The sequence below is a fragment of the Oncorhynchus mykiss genome, chromosome 30 (assembly GCF_013265735.2).
Source record: "Oncorhynchus mykiss isolate Arlee chromosome 30, USDA_OmykA_1.1, whole genome shotgun sequence".
NCBI classification, from domain to species: domain Eukaryota; kingdom Metazoa; phylum Chordata; class Actinopteri; order Salmoniformes; family Salmonidae; genus Oncorhynchus; species Oncorhynchus mykiss.
Window position 1 is genome coordinate 2,558,568 of NC_050570.1, and position 17,746 is coordinate 2,576,313.

The following is a 17,746-nucleotide window of genomic DNA, read 5'->3' on the forward strand; positions in this document are numbered from 1 at the left end:
GTGTTTGACACTGTGGACCATACCGTCTTGGTGTTTGACACTGGGGACCATACCGTCTTGGTGTTTGACACTGTGGACCATACCGTCTTGGTGTTTGACACTGGGGACCATACCGTCTTGGTGTTTGACACTGGGGACCATACCGTCTTGGTGTTTGACACTGGGGACCATACCGTCTTGGTGTTTGACACTGGGGACCATACCGTCTTGGTGTTTGACACTGGGGACCATACCGTCTTGGTGTTTGACACTGTTGACCATACCGTCTTGGTGTTTGACACTGGGGACCATACCGTCTTGGTGTTTGACACTGGGGACCATACCGTCTTGGTGTTTGACACTGGGGACCATACCGTCTTGGTGTTTGACACTGGGGACCATGCCGTCTTGGTGTTTGACACTGTTGACCATACCGTCTTGGTGTTTGACACTGTGGACCATACCGTCTTGGTGTTTGACACTGGGGACCATACCGTCTTGGTGTTTGACACTGTGGACCATACCGTCTTGCTGTTTGACACTGGGGACCATACCGTCTTGGTGTTTGACACTGGGGACCATACCGTCTTGGTGTTTGACACTGTGGACCATACCGTCTTGGTGTTTGACACTGTGGACCATACCGTCTTGGTGTTTGACACTGGGGACCATACCGTCTTGGTGTTTGACACTGTGGACCATACCGTCTTGGTGTTTGACACTGTGGACCATACCGTCTTGGTGTTTGACACTGGGGACCATACCGTCTTGGTGTTTGACACTGGGGACCATACCTTCTTGGTGTTTGACACGTTGTGGACCATACCGTCTTGGTGTTTGACACTGTTGCCCATACCGTCTTGGTGTTTGACACTGTGGACCATACCGTCTTGGTGTTTGACACTGTGGACCATACCGTCTTGGTGTTTGACACTGGGGACCATACCGTCTTGCTGTTTGACACTGGGGACCATACCGTCTTGGTGTTTGACACTGGGGACCATACCGTCTTGCTGTTTGACACTGGGGACCATACCGTCTTGGTGTTTAACACTGTGGACCATACTGTCTTGCTGTTTGACACTGGACCATACCGTCTTGGTGTTTGACACTGTGGACCATACCGTCTTGGTGTTTGACACTGGGGACCATACCGTCTTGGTGTTTGACACTGGGGACCATACCGTCTTGGTGTTTGACACTGTGGACCATACCGTCTTGGTGTTTGACACTGTTGCCCATACTTTCTCTGTGCAGAGATTGAGCTGTATTTGGGATTACTGGTCATGCTCTGAGTGGTTTGTGAACCATCCAATCACATTTGTTCAACAGGGAAATATAATCCTAGAGTGAAATAGCGCAGTCTGGTTCTAAGATTCTGGTTCGAATTCCAGTCGTACTCAGAAAAATAAATTAGCTCAAACTAGATTTTATTAAAACCACACTGCATAACAACGTGGATCACTATCGCTAGGTTACTTATATGATTATAAACATACTAAAACAATGCTCAAGTCAATTAATCAGTTTCCAACATTCCCTCGTCTTGAACAGCGATCACTCACTATGCCACTTTGTTTACATACCCTACATTACTCATCTCATATGTATATACTGTACTCGATACCATCTACTGCATCTTGCCTATGCCGCTCTGTACCATCACTCATTCATATATCTTTATGTACATATTCTTTATCCCTTTACACTTGTGTGTATAAGGTAGTAGTTTTGGAATTGTTAGCTAGATTACTCGTTGGTTATTACTGCATTGTCGGAACTAGAAGCACAAGCATTTCGCTACACTCGCATTAACATCTGCTAACCATGTGTATGTGACAAATAAAATTTGATTTGATTTGTTCCACACCACCTAGAAAACATATTGACTTGAACAAGGAAGACAGAAAATAAATGCTTAATAATTGTCACATAATTGAGATTAGGGCGAGGACCATCATCCATCCCATCTGTTCTATCCAAATGGGATGCTAGATCTTCACTGAAAATGAGATCCATATTTGGGATTGGTAAAACAAAAGCCTGTACTGTACCATCAATGCTCCAATTATGGTTAGCACTGTTAGCACTGTTAGCATTGTTAGCATTAGCACTGTTAGCATGGTTAGCATGGTTAGCATTGTTAGCATGGTTAGCACTGTTAGCGTTGTTAGCATTGTTAGCGCTGTTAGCATTGTTAGCACAGTTAGCATTGTTAGAATTGCCCAAATGGGTTTCTGAGGACATGGAGGACATGAAAAGATAAGGTTTCCTGGGAAGAAACGCCTCTCTTTAGACTCAAAGAATTATTAGACATATTGAATTAGTTTCAGAAGCCACCTGCAGGATGAGCAGTACACCCTCCCCTCACTTGGTGCTCTCCTCACAGTTTAGGGGAAGAGCTCCGTCTCTCCTTCAGTCCCTAGTGTTTCACGTTGGTTCTATCACTCCATTTTTAAGACCCCCAGAGACGCTGGCAGAATGTACGTTTACATTTTTATTTTATATTTACAGCTTTAAGTGTTCTCTGTACGGTCCACATTTCTCCTTGTTTTACACTGCCGTGAGTGGCATGTTCATGACAGATTGGTATCGCCAATACATTTTTGGTCTAAATTACTATACATTTCATTTTTCAGACCCCCACAGTCAACCCTAAATCAATTACAGGCACGGTTGACCCCCCCCCCCCCCCCCCCCCCCCCTCCACTTCCCCTCTTCATATGGCTTTACAGTTCATCCTCACAATGTAACTCATGACTGTCAGAGAGGATGGCTCTTCATCGTGTCCCGATATCAATATCTGGGAAATAATCTGATTGTTCCCAGGACCGTAGTGAACGTCGTTGTCACCTGTACTTCAGCCGTTTAGACGGGGGGGGGGGGGGGGGGCTCACACTGTTCTCAGGGGGGGGGGGGGGGGCTCACACTGTTCTCAGGGGGGGGGGGGGCTCACACTGTTCTTGGGGGGGGGGGGCTCACACTGTTCTTGGTGGGGGGGCTCACACTGTTCTTGGGGGGGGGGGCTCACACTGTTCTTGGGGGGGGGGGGCTCACACTGTTCTCGGGGGGGGGGCTCACACTGTTCTCGGGGGGGGGGCTCACACTGTTCTCGGGGGGGGGGCTCACACTGTTCTTGGGGGGGGGCTCACACTGTTCTCGGGGGGGGGGGGGGCTCACACTGTTCTCGGGGGGGGGGGGGGTCACACTGTTCTTGGGGGGGGGGGCTCACACTGTTCTTGGGGGGGGGCTCACACTGTTCTCAGGGGGGGGGGGGGGGGGCTCACACTGTTCTCGGTTGAAATATCCTTTCCAGGCGTCTAAATACCGTGTGGAGTCACTATCGCCATAACCTCGAGAGGAGAAAGACCAGAACAAAAGTCTAGGACATTTTTTGATTCAGGGTATCCAGACAAACTTCCACTGTAACTATCTTCCAGACAAACTTCCACTGTAACTATCTTCCAGACAAACTTCCACTGTATGACTAAACTATTACATTCTCAATATTCCTAAAAACAAATGTCGTAAACAAATTTTCAAAAAGAATTAACAACACACTGTTGAAACCATTTTTTTGATAATTGACTTTAACTTGACTGGTCTGTCCCTCCGTGGTTCTAGATTTACCCCAGTACATGACTGGTCTGTCCCTCCGTGGTTCTAGATTTACCCCAGTACATGACTGGTCTGTCCCTCCGTGGTTCTAGATTTACCCCAGTACATGACTGGTGTGTCTCTCCGTGGTTCTAGATTTACTGCAGTACACGACTGGTCTGTCCCTCCGTGGTTCTAGATTCACCCCGGTACACGACTGGTCTGTCCCTCCGTGGTTCTAGATTCACCCCAGTACATGACTGGTCTGTCCCTCTGTGGTTCTAGATTTACCCCAGTACATGACTGGTTGGTCCCTCCGTGGTTCTAGATTTACCCCAGTACATGACGGGTCTGTCCCTCCGTGGTTCTAGATTTACCCCAGTACATGACTGGTCTGTCCCTCCGTGGTTCTAGATTTGCCCCAGTACATGACTGGTCTGTCTCTCCGTGGTTCTAGATTTACTGCAGTACATGACTGGTCTGTCCCTTCGTGGTTCTAGATTTACCCCAGTACATGACTGGTCTGTCCCTCCGTGGTTCTAGATTTACTGCAGTACATGACTGGTCTGTCCCTCCGTGGTTCTAGATTTACTCCAGTACATGACTGGTCTGTCCCTCCGTGGTTCTAGATTCACCCCAGTACATGACTGGTCTGTCCCTCCGTGGTTCTAGATTCACCCCAGTACATGTCTGGTCTGTCCCTCCGTGGTCCTAGATTTACTAGGGAGCAAACTGGAACAGACTGTACCCTCTTAAATGTTTCATGCCTCTTTCTTGCTCATCCTCTCCCTCTCTGCCTGTCTCCCTCTCTGCCTCTCTGCCTGTCTCCCTCTCTGCCTGTCTCCCTCTCTGCCTGTCTCCCTCTCTGCCTGTCTCCCTCTCTGCCTGTCTCCCTCTCTGCCTGTCTCCCTCTCTGCCTGTCTCCCTCTCTGTCTGTCTCCCTCTCTGCCTGTCTCCCTCTCTGCCTGTCTCCCTCTCTGTCTGTCTCCCTCTCTGCCTGTCTCCCTCTCTGCCTGTCTCCCTCTCTGCCTGTCTCCCTCTCTGCCTCTCTGCCTGTCTCCCTCTCTGCCTGTCTCCCTCTCTGCCTCTCTGCCTGTCTCCCTCTCTGCCTCTCTGCCTGTCTCCCTCTCTGCCTGTCTCCCTCTCTGCCTGTCTCCCTCTCTGCCTGTCTCCCTCTCTGCCTCTCTGCCTGTCTCCCTCTCTGCCTGTCTCCCTCTCTGCCTCTCTGCCTGTCTCCCTCTCTGCCTCTCTGCCTGTCTCCCTCTCTGCCTGTCTCCCTCTCTGCCTGTCTCCCTCTCTGCCTGTCTCCCTCTCTGCCTGTCTCCCTCTCTGCCTGTCTCCCTCTCTGCCTGTCTCCCTCTCTGCCTGTCTCCCTCTCTGCCTGTCTCTCTCTCTCAGATGTGAAGCCATCTAACATCCTGGTTAACTCCCGTGGTGAGATCAAGCTGTGTGACTTTGGAGTGAGCGGTCAGCTCATCGACTCCATGGCCAACTCCTTTGTGGGAACCCGCTCCTACATGTCTGTAAGTTACTCCAGTAGCCGACCTATAGTTCTCTCTTGCTGCCCTCACACTCTGTCTGTCTCCTCAGCTACTGTTCAGCCTTATTTGTACCCTACATAGTAAAACTCAGCAAGAAAATAAACCTCCTCTCACTGTCAACTGCGTTTATTTTCAGCAAACTTAACATGTGTAAATATTTGTTTGAGAATAACAAAATTCAACAACTGAGACATAAACTGAACAAGTTCCACAGACATGTGACTAACAGAAATGGAATAATGTGTCCCTGAACAAAGGGGGGGTCAAAATCAAAAGTAACAGTCAGTATCTGGTGTGGCCACCAGCTGCATTAAGTACTGCAGTGCATCTCTTCCTCATGGACTGCACAGATTTTCCAGTTCTTGCTGTGAGATGTTATCCCACTCTTCCACCAAGGCACCTGCAAGTTCCCGGACATTTCTGAGGGGAATGACCCTAGCCCTCACCCGCCGATCTAAGGTCCCAGACGTGCTCAATGGGATTGACATCTGGGCTCTTCGCTGACCATGGCAGAACGCTGACATTCCTGTCTTGCAGGAAATCACACACAGAACGAGCAGTATGTCTGGTGGCATTGTCATGCTGGAGGGTCATGTCAGGATGAGCCTGCAGGAAGGGTACCACATGAGGGAGGAGGATGTCTTCCCTGTAACGCACAGCATTGAGATTGCCTGCAATGACAACAAGCTCAGTCCGATGATGCTGTGATACTCCGCCCCAGACCAGGACGGACCCTCCAAATCGATCCCGCTCCAGAGTACAGGCCTCGGCGTAATGCTCATTCCTTCGATGATAAATGCGAATCCGACCATCACCCCTGGTGAGACAAAAACACGACTCGTCAGTGAAGAGCACTTTTTGCCAGTCCTGTCTGGTCCAGCGACGGTGGGTTTGTGCCCATAGGCGACGTTGTTGCCGGTGATGTCTGGTGAGGACCTGCCTTACAACAGGCTTACAAGCCCTCAGTCCAGCCTCTCTCGGCCTATTGCGGACAGTCTGAGCACTGATGGAGGGATTGTGTGTTCCTGGTGTAACTCGGACAGTTGTTGTTGCCATCCTGTACCTGTCACACAGGTGTGATGTTCGGATGTCCCGATCCTGTGCAGGTGTTACACGTGGTCTGCCACTGTGAGGACAATCAGATGTCCGTCCTGTCTCCCTGTAGCGCTGCAATTTATTGCCCTGGCCACATCTGCAGTCCTCGTGTCTCCTTGCAGCATGCCTAAGGCACGTTGACACAGATGAGCAGGGAACCTGGGCATCTTTCTTTTGGTATTTTTCAGAGTAAGTAAAAAGGTCTCTTTAGTGTCCTAAGTTTTCATAACTGTGACCTTAATTGCCTACCGTCTGTAAGCTGTTAGTGTCTTAACGACCGTTCCACAGGTGCATGTTCATTAATTGTTTATGGTTCATTGAACAAGCATGGGAAACAGTCTTTAAACCCTTTACAATGGATTTTTACTAATTATCTTTGAAAGACGGGGTCCTGATAAAGTGACGTTTCTTTTTTTGCTGAGTTTACATAATGCAATAGCTATAAATCGCTACAAATACCTACCATAGTTCACAAAAACTACAAATAGCTACAGATAGCTACCATAGTACACAAGAACTACAAATAGCTACCATAGTACACAAGAACTACAAATAGCTACGCAAAATGGGGATCCTGTGTAGTTGTGTGCAGGGAAGCCATTTTACAGAATGAATTAGGCTTTAGGAGGACTGGCCTGGTCTCTTGACATCTATGGCTTTTGCCCTAACACTACACACCTGATTCAAATAATCAACTCATCATCAAACTTTATTTTTTATAGTTATTATTTGAATCAGCTGTGTATTGCTAGGTCCAAAACCAAAACAGGAAACACTGACAGTTTAGTTTTAGATCTGAAAGAGTTATACTTTAATTTCTGTTTACTGTCTGGAATATAATTATGTATGTATGTATTTGTTGCTTGAAAAGCATTCAGGCAGTGTATCACTGTATTCACCAGAGAGCTTTGCACTATTTTGGCTCTTATCATTCATCCTGTCTCTCTATCTCTCCCCCCCATCTCCCTCTCCTACCCCCCTCCCAGCCGGAGCGTCTCCAGGGAACTCACTACTCTGTCCAGTCTGATATCTGGAGTATGGGTCTCTCTCTGGTTGAGATGGCTGTCGGACGCTTTCCCATCCCTCCCCCCGACGCCCGCGAACTGGAAATTATCTATGGGTTCCCGGTGGAAGGGGACGCCTGTTCTAGTGACACCACCTCTCCCAAGCCCATACCCCCCGGACAGCCAGGCAGCTGTGAGTGTCTGGGCTCTGGTCTAAAGTAGTGCACTATATAGGGAATAGGGTTCTGGTCTAAAGTAGTGCACTATATAGGGAATAGGGTTCCATAGGGCTCTGGTCTAAAGTAGCGCACGATATAGGGAATAGGGTTCCATAGGGCTCTGGTCTAAAGTAGTGCTCTATATAGGGAATAGGGTTCCATAGGGCTCTGGTCTAAAGTAGTGCACTATATAGGGAATAGGGTTCCATAGGGTACTAACTACTTTAATGATTTTTTTTCATTGGCAAGATTAGCAAACTTTAGGCATGACATGCAAGCAACAAACCCTGACACTACACATCCAAGTATATCTGACTCAATGATGAAAGACATGTGTAAAGATAACGAGGCTATATACATGTGGAGCTATATATATATACACGTGGAGCTATATATATACACGGAGCTATATATATACACGTGGAGCTATATATATATACACGTGGAGCTATATACACGTGGAGCTATATATATATATATATATACACATGGAGCTATATATATATACACGTGGAGCTATATATATACACGGAGCTATATATATACACGTGGAGCTATATATATACACGTGGAGCTATATACACGTGGAGCTATATATATATACATGTGGAGCTATATATATACACGGAGCTATATATATACACGTGGAGCTATATATATACACGTGGAGCTATATACACGTGGAGCTATATATATATATATATATATATATATACACATGGAGCTATATATATATACACGTGGAGCTATATATATACACGTGGAGCTATATACACGTGGAGCTATATATATATATATATATATACACATGGAGCTATATATATATACACGTGGAGCTATATATACACGTGGAGCTATATATATACACGTGGAGCTATATATATATACACGTGGAGCTATATATATATACACGTGGAGCTATATATACATACACGTGGAGCTATATACAGGGAGTACCAGGACCAAGTCCATGTGCAGGGGTACGAGACACTTGAGGTGTACATGTACATATGGGGAGGGGTAAAGTAACTAGGCAACAGGATAGATAATTAACAGTGGCAGCAGCGTATGTGATGCGTCAGAAGAGTTAGTGCAACAACTAAAAGAGGGGGGGGGGGGGGGGGGGGGGGGGGTCAATGTAGATGTTTAAGTAGTTAACCAAATAGCCGGACTAACTATTCAGCATTGTTATGGCTTGGGGGTAGAAGCTGTTCAGGGTCCTGTTGGTTCCAGACTTGGTGCACTGGTACCGCTTGCTGTGCGGTAGAAGAGAGAACAGTCTATGATTTGGGCGGCTGGAGTCTTTTACAAATAATTTTATGGCTCTGACACCACCTGGTATAGAGGTCCTGGAGCGTGGCCCCAATGACGTCCTGGGCCGTACGCACTACCCTCTGTAGTGCCTTGCGGTCAGATGCCGAGCAGTTGCCATACCAGGCAGTGACGCAGCCAGTCAGGATGCTCTCGATGGTATAACTTTTTGAAGGCCCAGGCCAAATCTTTTCAGCCTCCTGGGGGGGGTTCCTTCGTGCCTTCTTCACAACTGTGTTGGACCATGATAATTCCTTAGTGATGTGGACACCGAGAAACTTGAAGCTCTCGAACCTGCTTTGCGGATGGGGGCATGCTCGGGCTTTCCGTTTCCACGATCCCTATAGGCTGTCTCGTCGTCGTCAGTGATCAGGCCTACCACCGTCATGCTGTCGGAAATATTAATGATGGTGTTGGTGTCGTGCGTGGCCACGCAGTCGGGTGAACAGGGAGGAGGGGACTAAGCACGCACTCCTGATGGGCCCCCACATTGAGGGTCGGTGTGTTGTTGCCTTCCCTCACCACCTGGGTGTGGCCGGTCAGAAAGCCCCAGGGTCCTGAGCCTAGTGATGAGCTTGAAGGGTATGTAATATGGTGTTGAATGCTGAGTTGTAATCAATTAACAACTTTTTAACATAGGTGTTCCTCCTGTCCAGGTGGGAAAGGGCAGTGAGATTGCGGTTCTGTTGGGGCGGTATGTGTATTGGAGAGGGTCCATGGTGTCTGGGATGATGGTGTTGGTGTGACCAGCCTTTCAAAGCGTTTCATGGTTACCGATGTGAGTACTACAGGACGATAATAATTTAGGCAGGTTACCTTTGCTTCCTTGGGCACAGGGACTATGGCGGTCTACTTGAAACATGTAGGTATTACAGACTGGGTCAGAGAGAGATTGAAAATGTCAGTGAAGTACGCGTCCTGGTAATCCGTGTGTGGCCTTGTGAATGTTAACCTGTTTAAAGGTCTTACTCACATCGGCAACAGAGAGCGTGATCACACAGTCTGGAACAGCTGGTGCTCTCATTCATCCTCCAGCGAGCATAGAAGGCATTTACCATGTCTGGTAGGCTCGCGTCACTGGGCAGATCGCAGCTTGGTTTACCTTTGTAGACCGTGGTAGTTTGCAAGCCCTGCCACATCCGACAAGCATCAGAGCTGGTGTGGTAGGATTCAATCTTATTCCTGTATTGATGCTTTTCTTGGTTTGTTGGCTCGTCGGAGGTTGTAGTGGGATTTCTTATAAGCTTCTGGGTTAGAGTCTCTCTCATTGCTAGCTACCATGACAAAGACCAAAGCCGACGGGAGTACCGTTGAGGACAATGGTGTGTCTCTATCACACGTGAAGGATCTTTTAAATGAACAAAAAGAGACCTATAAGTAGTTGTTACAACAAGAAAATAGTTTCAAGTGTTTTGTCCAAATACTCGTGGATTCTACTAATGAAAGAATGGACGACCTGACCAGAGAGGTCCAGGACCTGAAGAACAGTTTGCAGTTCTCCCAGAGTCAGCTCGATGAGTTGAAACAGGAGAACGGTAAGATGACAGCAATCTGTAAGTCATTGAGAGAGGACATCAGTTCTGTGTGTGAATCCATGATAACAATGACAGATAAATCAGACTCGAGGGACAATCAAGGCGAAATAACATGGTCGTGGACGGAATCGCAGAATCTCAATGAGACCTGGACGGATTCTGAGGACAAAGTGAAGGAAAAGATCTCTGAGAAACTGAAGATGGACCACAGGAAGATTGAGGTGGAGCGCACCCACAGAACTGTAACACCCACCATCGGTCCAGGTGACAGGCCCAGGTGACAGGCCCAGGTGACCGGTCCAGGTGACAGGTCCAGGCCGATAGTGGGCAAGTTCTTGAGGTTAAATGACAAGGTAGCTGTTCTGGAAAGAGTCAAGAACTTGAGAGGAACGTACATCTTCCTCAAGAAGGACTATCCTGAAGCTGTGCGCCAGAAGAGGAAGTAACTTATCCCAGCCATGAAGGCTGCCAGAGCGTGTGGGGACATTGCTTACATCCGCTACGACAGGCTCATTGTACACCCTCCCTCCCAGAAGCCTGGAAGGGATGAGAGAGCCAAGCCTATGGGTTCAGAGCCTCAACCCCGCAGCACACACACACACACCAATTGATTACTGGACTGCTAAATGTGTATTATTTTCTCTTGCTTTGTTTCCTCTTTTCATATTATGTCTCTGATAAGCTCCCCAGGAAAGGGCTGCAAATAGCCCATATTAATGAAGAAGAAACTGTATTATGAAGCCAAGATCAATGTTATAAAGAACAATGAAAAAAACACTTTGGAGTATTTTAAATGAAATTATGGGCAGAAACACATTCAACTCCATCTTTTATCCAATCAGATGGCTTATTGACTCTATAGCCACTCCTATCTGTCATATCTTTAAACTGAGTCTAGAGGAAAGTCTTTGTCTGGCCTGGAGGGAAGCCAAAGTCATTCCGCTACCCAAGAGTGGTAAAGAGGCCTTTACTGGTTCTAGGAGACCTATCAACTTTTTGGAAAAAATTGTGTTTGACCAAATACAATGCTATTTCTCCGTAAACAAATTAACGACAGACTTTCAGCATGCTTATAGAGAAGGGTACTCAACATGTACTGCACTGACACAAATGACTGATGATTGGTTGAAAGAAATTGATAATAACAAGATTGTGGGAGCTGTACTGTTAGATTTAAGTGCCTTTGATATTGTTTACCATAATCTGTTGTTGAAAAAACGTAAGTGCTATGGCTTTTCAACCTCTGCCATGTTGTGGATTCAGAGCTATCTTTCTAATAGAACTCAAAGGGTTTTCTTTAATGGAAGCTTCACTAATGTCAAACACGTAAAGTGTGGTGTACCACAGGGCAGCTCTCTAGGCCTTCTACTCTTTTCTATTTTTACCAATGACCTGCCACTGGCATTAAACAAAGCAGGTGTGTCCATGTATGCTGATGATTCAACCATATACCCATCAGCAACCACAGCTAATGAAGTCACTGAAACCCTTAACAAAGAGTTGCAGTCTGTTTTGGAATGGGTGGCCAGTAATAAACTGGTCCTGAACATCTCTAAAACTAAGAGCCTATGTTCTAGACCTCAGCTGAATCTGGTAATGAATGGTGTGGCTGTTGAACAAGTTGAGCAGACTAAATTACTTGGCGTTACCTTAGATTGTAAACTGTCATGGTCAAAACATATACAGTATGTAGGCTACGTGTACCTTTAAAAAACATGTATGTAGTTCTGTCCTTGAGCTGTTCTTGTCTAATGATGTTCTGTATTATGTCATTCTGTATTATGGTTCATGTTCCGTGTTCTGTGTTCCGTGTTCCGTGTTCTATGTTCTGTGTCCTGTGTTCTGTGTTCTGTGTCCTGTGTTCTGTGTGAACCCCAGAAAGAGTAGCTGCTTCTTTTGCTACAGCTAATGGGGATCCTAATAAAATACCAAATACCAAATATGATTCTGGGGAAGTAGATTAATTACTAAAACTCCTGGCGTATCCCTTTAACATTAGAGCTTGGACACCAGCTGTTTTTTAACCCCTCCCCTTCTCATCTTACCTGCCGTCCTATCTTGACAATGCATGGGCTCCCGAGTGGCGGGAGCCCATGCAAGAGGTGTCACTGCAGTCCCTGGTTCGAATCCGGGCTGTATCACATCCGGCCGTGATTGGGAGTGCCACAGGGCGGTGCACAATTGGCCCAGCGTCGTCTGGGTGTGACCGGGTTAGGCCGTCATTGTAAATAAGAATTTGTTTTCTTAAACTGACTTGCCAAGTTAAAATAAAGGTTAAATAAAAATACAAAATGGAAAAGCCAGCAAGGTTTATATTATCCATGTCCTCGCCACTACTCTGTGAAAAGATATTACAGTTCTTCAGATCTGGAACGGAGCTCGACCAGTTTTTTTTTCTCTCTATTGATTGTATGTTACCCAAACAAAACAGGAAGGCGACGGTGTTCTAGATGCTCGCAGACGTAGTCTAATCATGATGCCGCCTCGCTTGCCCCTGCTCTTTCGCCTCTGCTTCCTCTTTCGAGTTCTTGGGATCAGGTCCGGGGTAAAAGCATAAGATCCAGATCTGCCGACTCATTGAAGTTTAAATCTTCATCCAAATCGAGGTTACTGGTCGCTGTTCTGATGTCAAGAAGCTTTTTTTTCCCAGTCATAGCAAATTATGGCGGAAACATTATGTACAAAAATTGTTAAGATCAGCAACAACAACAAAAAAAGCACAAAATAACGCTAGTCAGGAGTCTGTAAAATGGCATCTATCCCATCGCAGTGGCACCTCGTCATCTTGTCTGGGTCAGGAGTCTGTAAAATGTCTATCCCATCGCAGTAGCACCTCGTCATCTTGTCTGGGTCAGGAGTCTGTAAAATGGCAGCTATCGACTGCAGTGGCACCTCGTCATCTTGTCTGGGTCAGGAGTCTGTAAAATGGCAGCTATCCACTCGCAGTGGCACCTCGTCATCTTGTCTGGGTCAGGAGTCTGTAAAATGGCAGCTATCCACTCGCAGTGGCACCTCGTCATCTTGTCTGGGTCAGGAGTCTGTAAAATGGCAGCTATCCACTGCAGTGGCACCTCGTCATCTTGTCTGGGTCAGGAGTCGGTAAAATGGCATCTATCCCCTCGCAGTGGCACCTCGTCATCTTGTCTGGGTCAGGAGTCTGTAAAATGGCAGCTATCCACTCGCAGTGGCACCTCGTCATCTTGTCTGGGTCAGGAGTCTGTAAAATGGCAGCTATCCACTGCAGTGGCACCTCGTCATCTTGTCTGGGTCAGGAGTCTGTAAAATGGCAGCTATCCACTCGCAGTGGCACCTCGTCATCTTGTCTGGGTCAGGAGTCTGTAAAATGGCTATCCCATCGCAGTAGCACCTCGTCATCTTGTCTGGGTCAGGAGTCTGTAAAATGGCAGCTATCCACTGCAGTGGCACCTCATCATCTTGTCTGGGTCAGGAGTCTGTAAAATGGCAGCTATCCACTCGCAGTGGCACCTCGTCGTCTTGTCTGGGTCAGGAGTCTGTAAAATGGCAGCTATCCCCTCGCAGTGGCACCTCGTCATCTTGTCTGGGTCAGGAGTCTGTAAAATGGCAGCTATCCACTCGCAGTGGCACCTCGTCATCTTGTCTGGGTCAGGAGTCTGTAAAATGGCAGCTATCCCCTCGCAGTGGCACCTCGTCATCTTGTCTGGGTCAGGAGTCTGTAAAATGGCAGCTATCCACTCGCAGTGGCACCTCGTCGTCTTGTCTGGGTCAGGAGTCTGTAAAATGGCAGCTATCCACTCGCAGTGGCACCTCGTCATCTTGTCTGGGTCAGGAGTCTGTAAAATGGCAGCTATCCCATCGCAGTAGCACCTCGTCATCTTGTCTGGGTCAGGAGTCTGTAAAATGGCAGCTATCCACTCGCAGTGGCACCTCGTCGTCTTGTCTGGGTCAGGAGTCTGTAAAATGGCAGCTATCCACTCGCAGTGGCACCTCGTCATCTTGTCTGGGTCAGGAGTCTGTAAAATGGCAGCTATCCACTCGCAGTGGCACCTCGTCGTCTTGTCTGGGTCAGGAGTCTATAAAATAGCAGCTATCCACTCGCAGTGGCACCTCGTCATCTTGTCTGGGTCAGGAGTCTGTAAAATGGCAGCTATCCACTCGCAGTGGCACCTCATCATGTTGTCAGGAAATCCCAGGAAAAACTATAGGCTGCAAAGCGATAGGACATATATTTATACTAGGCCTAAATAGCACTGGTCAAGAGTCTGTAAGATGGGAGAGAAGCAGGCTTGATGTAGATCATTGCTGAATGTAAAACAGGACTACGGCATAGGCCAAATTAACACACGGGGAAAGTTGAGGAGAGAAAGTGCGTTTTGTGTCATCACTTTTGACCGCTTACGATAACATTGTTGCACCGATGCATTGGAAATAGTTGCACAGGACAGACAGAGAGATGAGCACAGTGGAACAAGAGGACCCAGAGGAATTGAAAACCATCAGAGAAATGAGAATCACTTGCACACCACATGAGCAACGAGGCAATGCCATGCTGTAAAAGATGTGCAGGCTAAACGGCGTTTGTTATTGAATTGCTACATTTAAATATGAGTTTCTATATTATTTTTCATCACATGTACATTGAAGTATTATTTGCAGGGAGGTAAAGAGGAAGTCCAATCCGTTACTGGACAGTTTTATCTCTTCATTCAAAGACTCAATCATGGACACTCTTACTGACAGTTGTGGCTGCTTTGCGTGATGTATTGTTGTCTCTACCTTCTTGCCCTTTGTGCTGTTGTCTGTGACCAATAATGTTTGTACCATGTTTTGTGCTGCTACCATGTTGTGTTGCTACCATGTTGTTGTCATGTTGTGTTGCTGCCATGTTGTTGTCATGTTGTGTTGCTGCCATGTTGTGTTGCTACCATGCTGTGTTGTCATGTGTTCCTGCCTTGCTATGTTGTTGTCTGTGCCCAATAATGTTTGTACCATGTTTTGTGCTGCTACCATGTTGTGTTACTACCATGTTGTGTTGCTGCCATGTTGTTGTCATGTTGTGTTGCTGCCATGTTGTTGTCATGTTGTGTTGCTGCCATGTTGTGTTGCTGCCATGTTGTGTTGCTACCATGCTGTGTTGTCATGTGTTCCTGCCTTGCTATGTTGTTGTCTTAGGTCTCTTTATGTAGTGGTGTCTCTCTTTATGTAGTGTTGTGGTGTCTGTCTTTATGTAGTGTTGTGGTGTCTCTCTTTATGTAGTGTTGTGGTGTCTCTCTGTATGTAGTGTTGTGGTGTCTCTCTTTATGTAGTGTTGTGGTGTCTCTCTTTATGTAGTGTTGTGGTGTCTCTCTGTATGTAGTGTTGTGGTGTCTCTCTGTATGTAGTGTTGTGGTGTCTCTCTTTATGTAGTGTTGTGGTGTCTCTCTTTATGTTGTGGTGTCTCTCTGTATGTAGTGTTGTGGTGTCTCTCTGTATGTAGTGTTGTGGTGTCTCTCTGTATGTAGTGTTGTGGTGTCTCTCTTGCCATGATGTGTGTTTTGTCCTCTCCCCGCAGGAGAGGCCTTTTGCCTTCTGGTAGGCCGTCATTGTAAAGAATCATTGGTTCTTAACTGACTTGCCTAGTTAAATAAAGGTTAAATAAAATCTAATAAAAATCCCTTTCGTTGTTAGACTGTGCCCATAGCATTTTGTTTGTGAAAAATGAGGTGGATTGTAAGTGTTCTTAGGTTAAATTTGTGTAGTTCAGTCCTTGCGCTGTTGTTGTCTATTGATGTTCTGTATCATGTTTCGTGTTCTGTGTTCTATGTTCTATGTTCTGTGTTCTGTGTTCTGTGTTCTGTATCATGTTTGATGTTCTGTATCATGTTTCATGTTTCGTGTTCTGTGTTCTGTGTTCTGTGTTCTGTGTTCTGTGTTCTGTGTTTTGTGTTCTGTATCATGTTTCGTGTTCCGTGTTCCGTGTTCTGTGTTTTGTGTTCTGTGTGGAATCCCAGGAAGAGTAGCTGCTGCTTCAACAACAGCTAATGGGGGATCCTAATAAAATATTAAATAGCATAATGCTTATCTATACAATCCTCTCAGATCTCTGGGCCCATGTCCACAAAACCTTTCAGAGTAGAAGTGCTGATATAGGATACATGTTTTCCTTTTGATCATAACGAATACAATTACATAAACAAGGAGGACCTGATCCTAGATCAGCACTCTGAGACACTTCAGATCTCAGGTCTGCACTCATTCATCTCCTGTGTGTCATTACAGGTTATACTGATAACAATCTGAGTAGCCGGGCCAACTAGCTGGCTTATTGAGAGTTAACCCTCAGCCTGTGGGCCAGACAGCAGACCTGCTGTATTGAGAGTTAACCCTCAGCCTGTGGGCCAGACAGCAGACCTGACGTATTGAGAGTTAACCCTCAGCCCTGTTTCTGTCTTCCCTCAGCCTGTGGGCCAGACAGCAGACCTCCTATGGCTATCTTTGAACTGCTGGACTACATAGTTAATGAGGTGAGTAAAGACTGTTACAATCGGTGTTTGGTGTCAATTTGAGTTTAATAATAACAATCAATTCAGCAAGTAATTTGAATATAAAAAATGAAATCTACAATAAAATAAAAATTAAAAAAATAAACAATTTGCTTCTACTTTTCAGTTTATTCAAAAGTCATATAAATCCTGGTTACAATATCAGACTGTTTCTGCTGTAAGGTAGACCCTGCCTTCATTCCCATGCTGATTGGGATGGTGGTGTACTGAACTGTGAATGAAAGCCTGCATGTCCTGAGTGTAATTTCTTCAAGGCTGAATCATTTATATATCCTCTCCATCCATCTCCTCTGTGATGCGATTGGACCATCTTGTTGTTGTTGTTTCTCCAGCCTCCTCCTAAGCTGCCTGGTATTTTCGGCGTTGAATTTCAAGACTTTGTGAATAAATGGTAAGTAATTAAAACCAAAAGCGACTACTTAAAGCTGTTGAGTTAAAACACAGTGGACCTTGTTTGTTGTCGCAGCTCCGAAGGCAATGAATCCACTTCAGTTCAGACATCAGCATTCAACATTGACAACGCTGCCACCTAGTGGTATGAGTGTGTGGTAGCAATGGCACGGAGTCGCTGCTTTGAGTACACTCACAGACTATCCATTATATTGGCCAGATACTCTAGTGGCAGCTCTAACAATGAACAGAAAAGTCTTCGAAAATGGAAGGCAGTCGGGAAGAAGGACTATTCTAGACAATCAGAGGGCATATTGGCGTGTTAACAACAGGCACAACTCCCATTATAAAACGTATTTTTTTCTCTCCAAGTTTCCGGGGTGTCACGTGGCCTACTTATATCCGTATACTGGTAACAGCCTAATCATTACGAAACGTCTATTGATCCAATAAACTACACGCGGTATACCAGAGAGGGATAAACTGGGCCCCAAATCTGCCTTCTCCAGCAGGTTGCGTTTTTGGTTTGTTTTTCTTCACTCGCCAAGCGAGGAG

The 17,746-nt window shown here is 46.3% G+C and overlaps 1 protein-coding gene across 3 annotated transcripts in view; it reads left to right on the forward strand.

Annotated features, from left to right (window-relative positions):
* map2k1 (mitogen-activated protein kinase kinase 1) overlaps nt 1–17,746 on the forward strand; it is a 51,895-nt gene that overhangs the window by 22,608 nt on the left and 11,541 nt on the right. For 2 of the 3 annotated variants that reach the window (XR_005040885.1, XM_036968829.1), the window contains exons 6-9: nt 4,975–5,099; nt 7,199–7,409; nt 16,698–16,762; nt 17,134–17,192. Coding sequence is in view for 2 of the 3 variants with exons in the window: in XM_036968829.1 (XP_036824724.1) it covers nt 4,975–5,099; nt 7,199–7,409; nt 16,698–16,762; nt 17,134–17,192 (460 nt within the window). In the remaining variant the exon portion in view is untranslated. The other variant, XM_036968830.1, reaches the window with a different exon arrangement.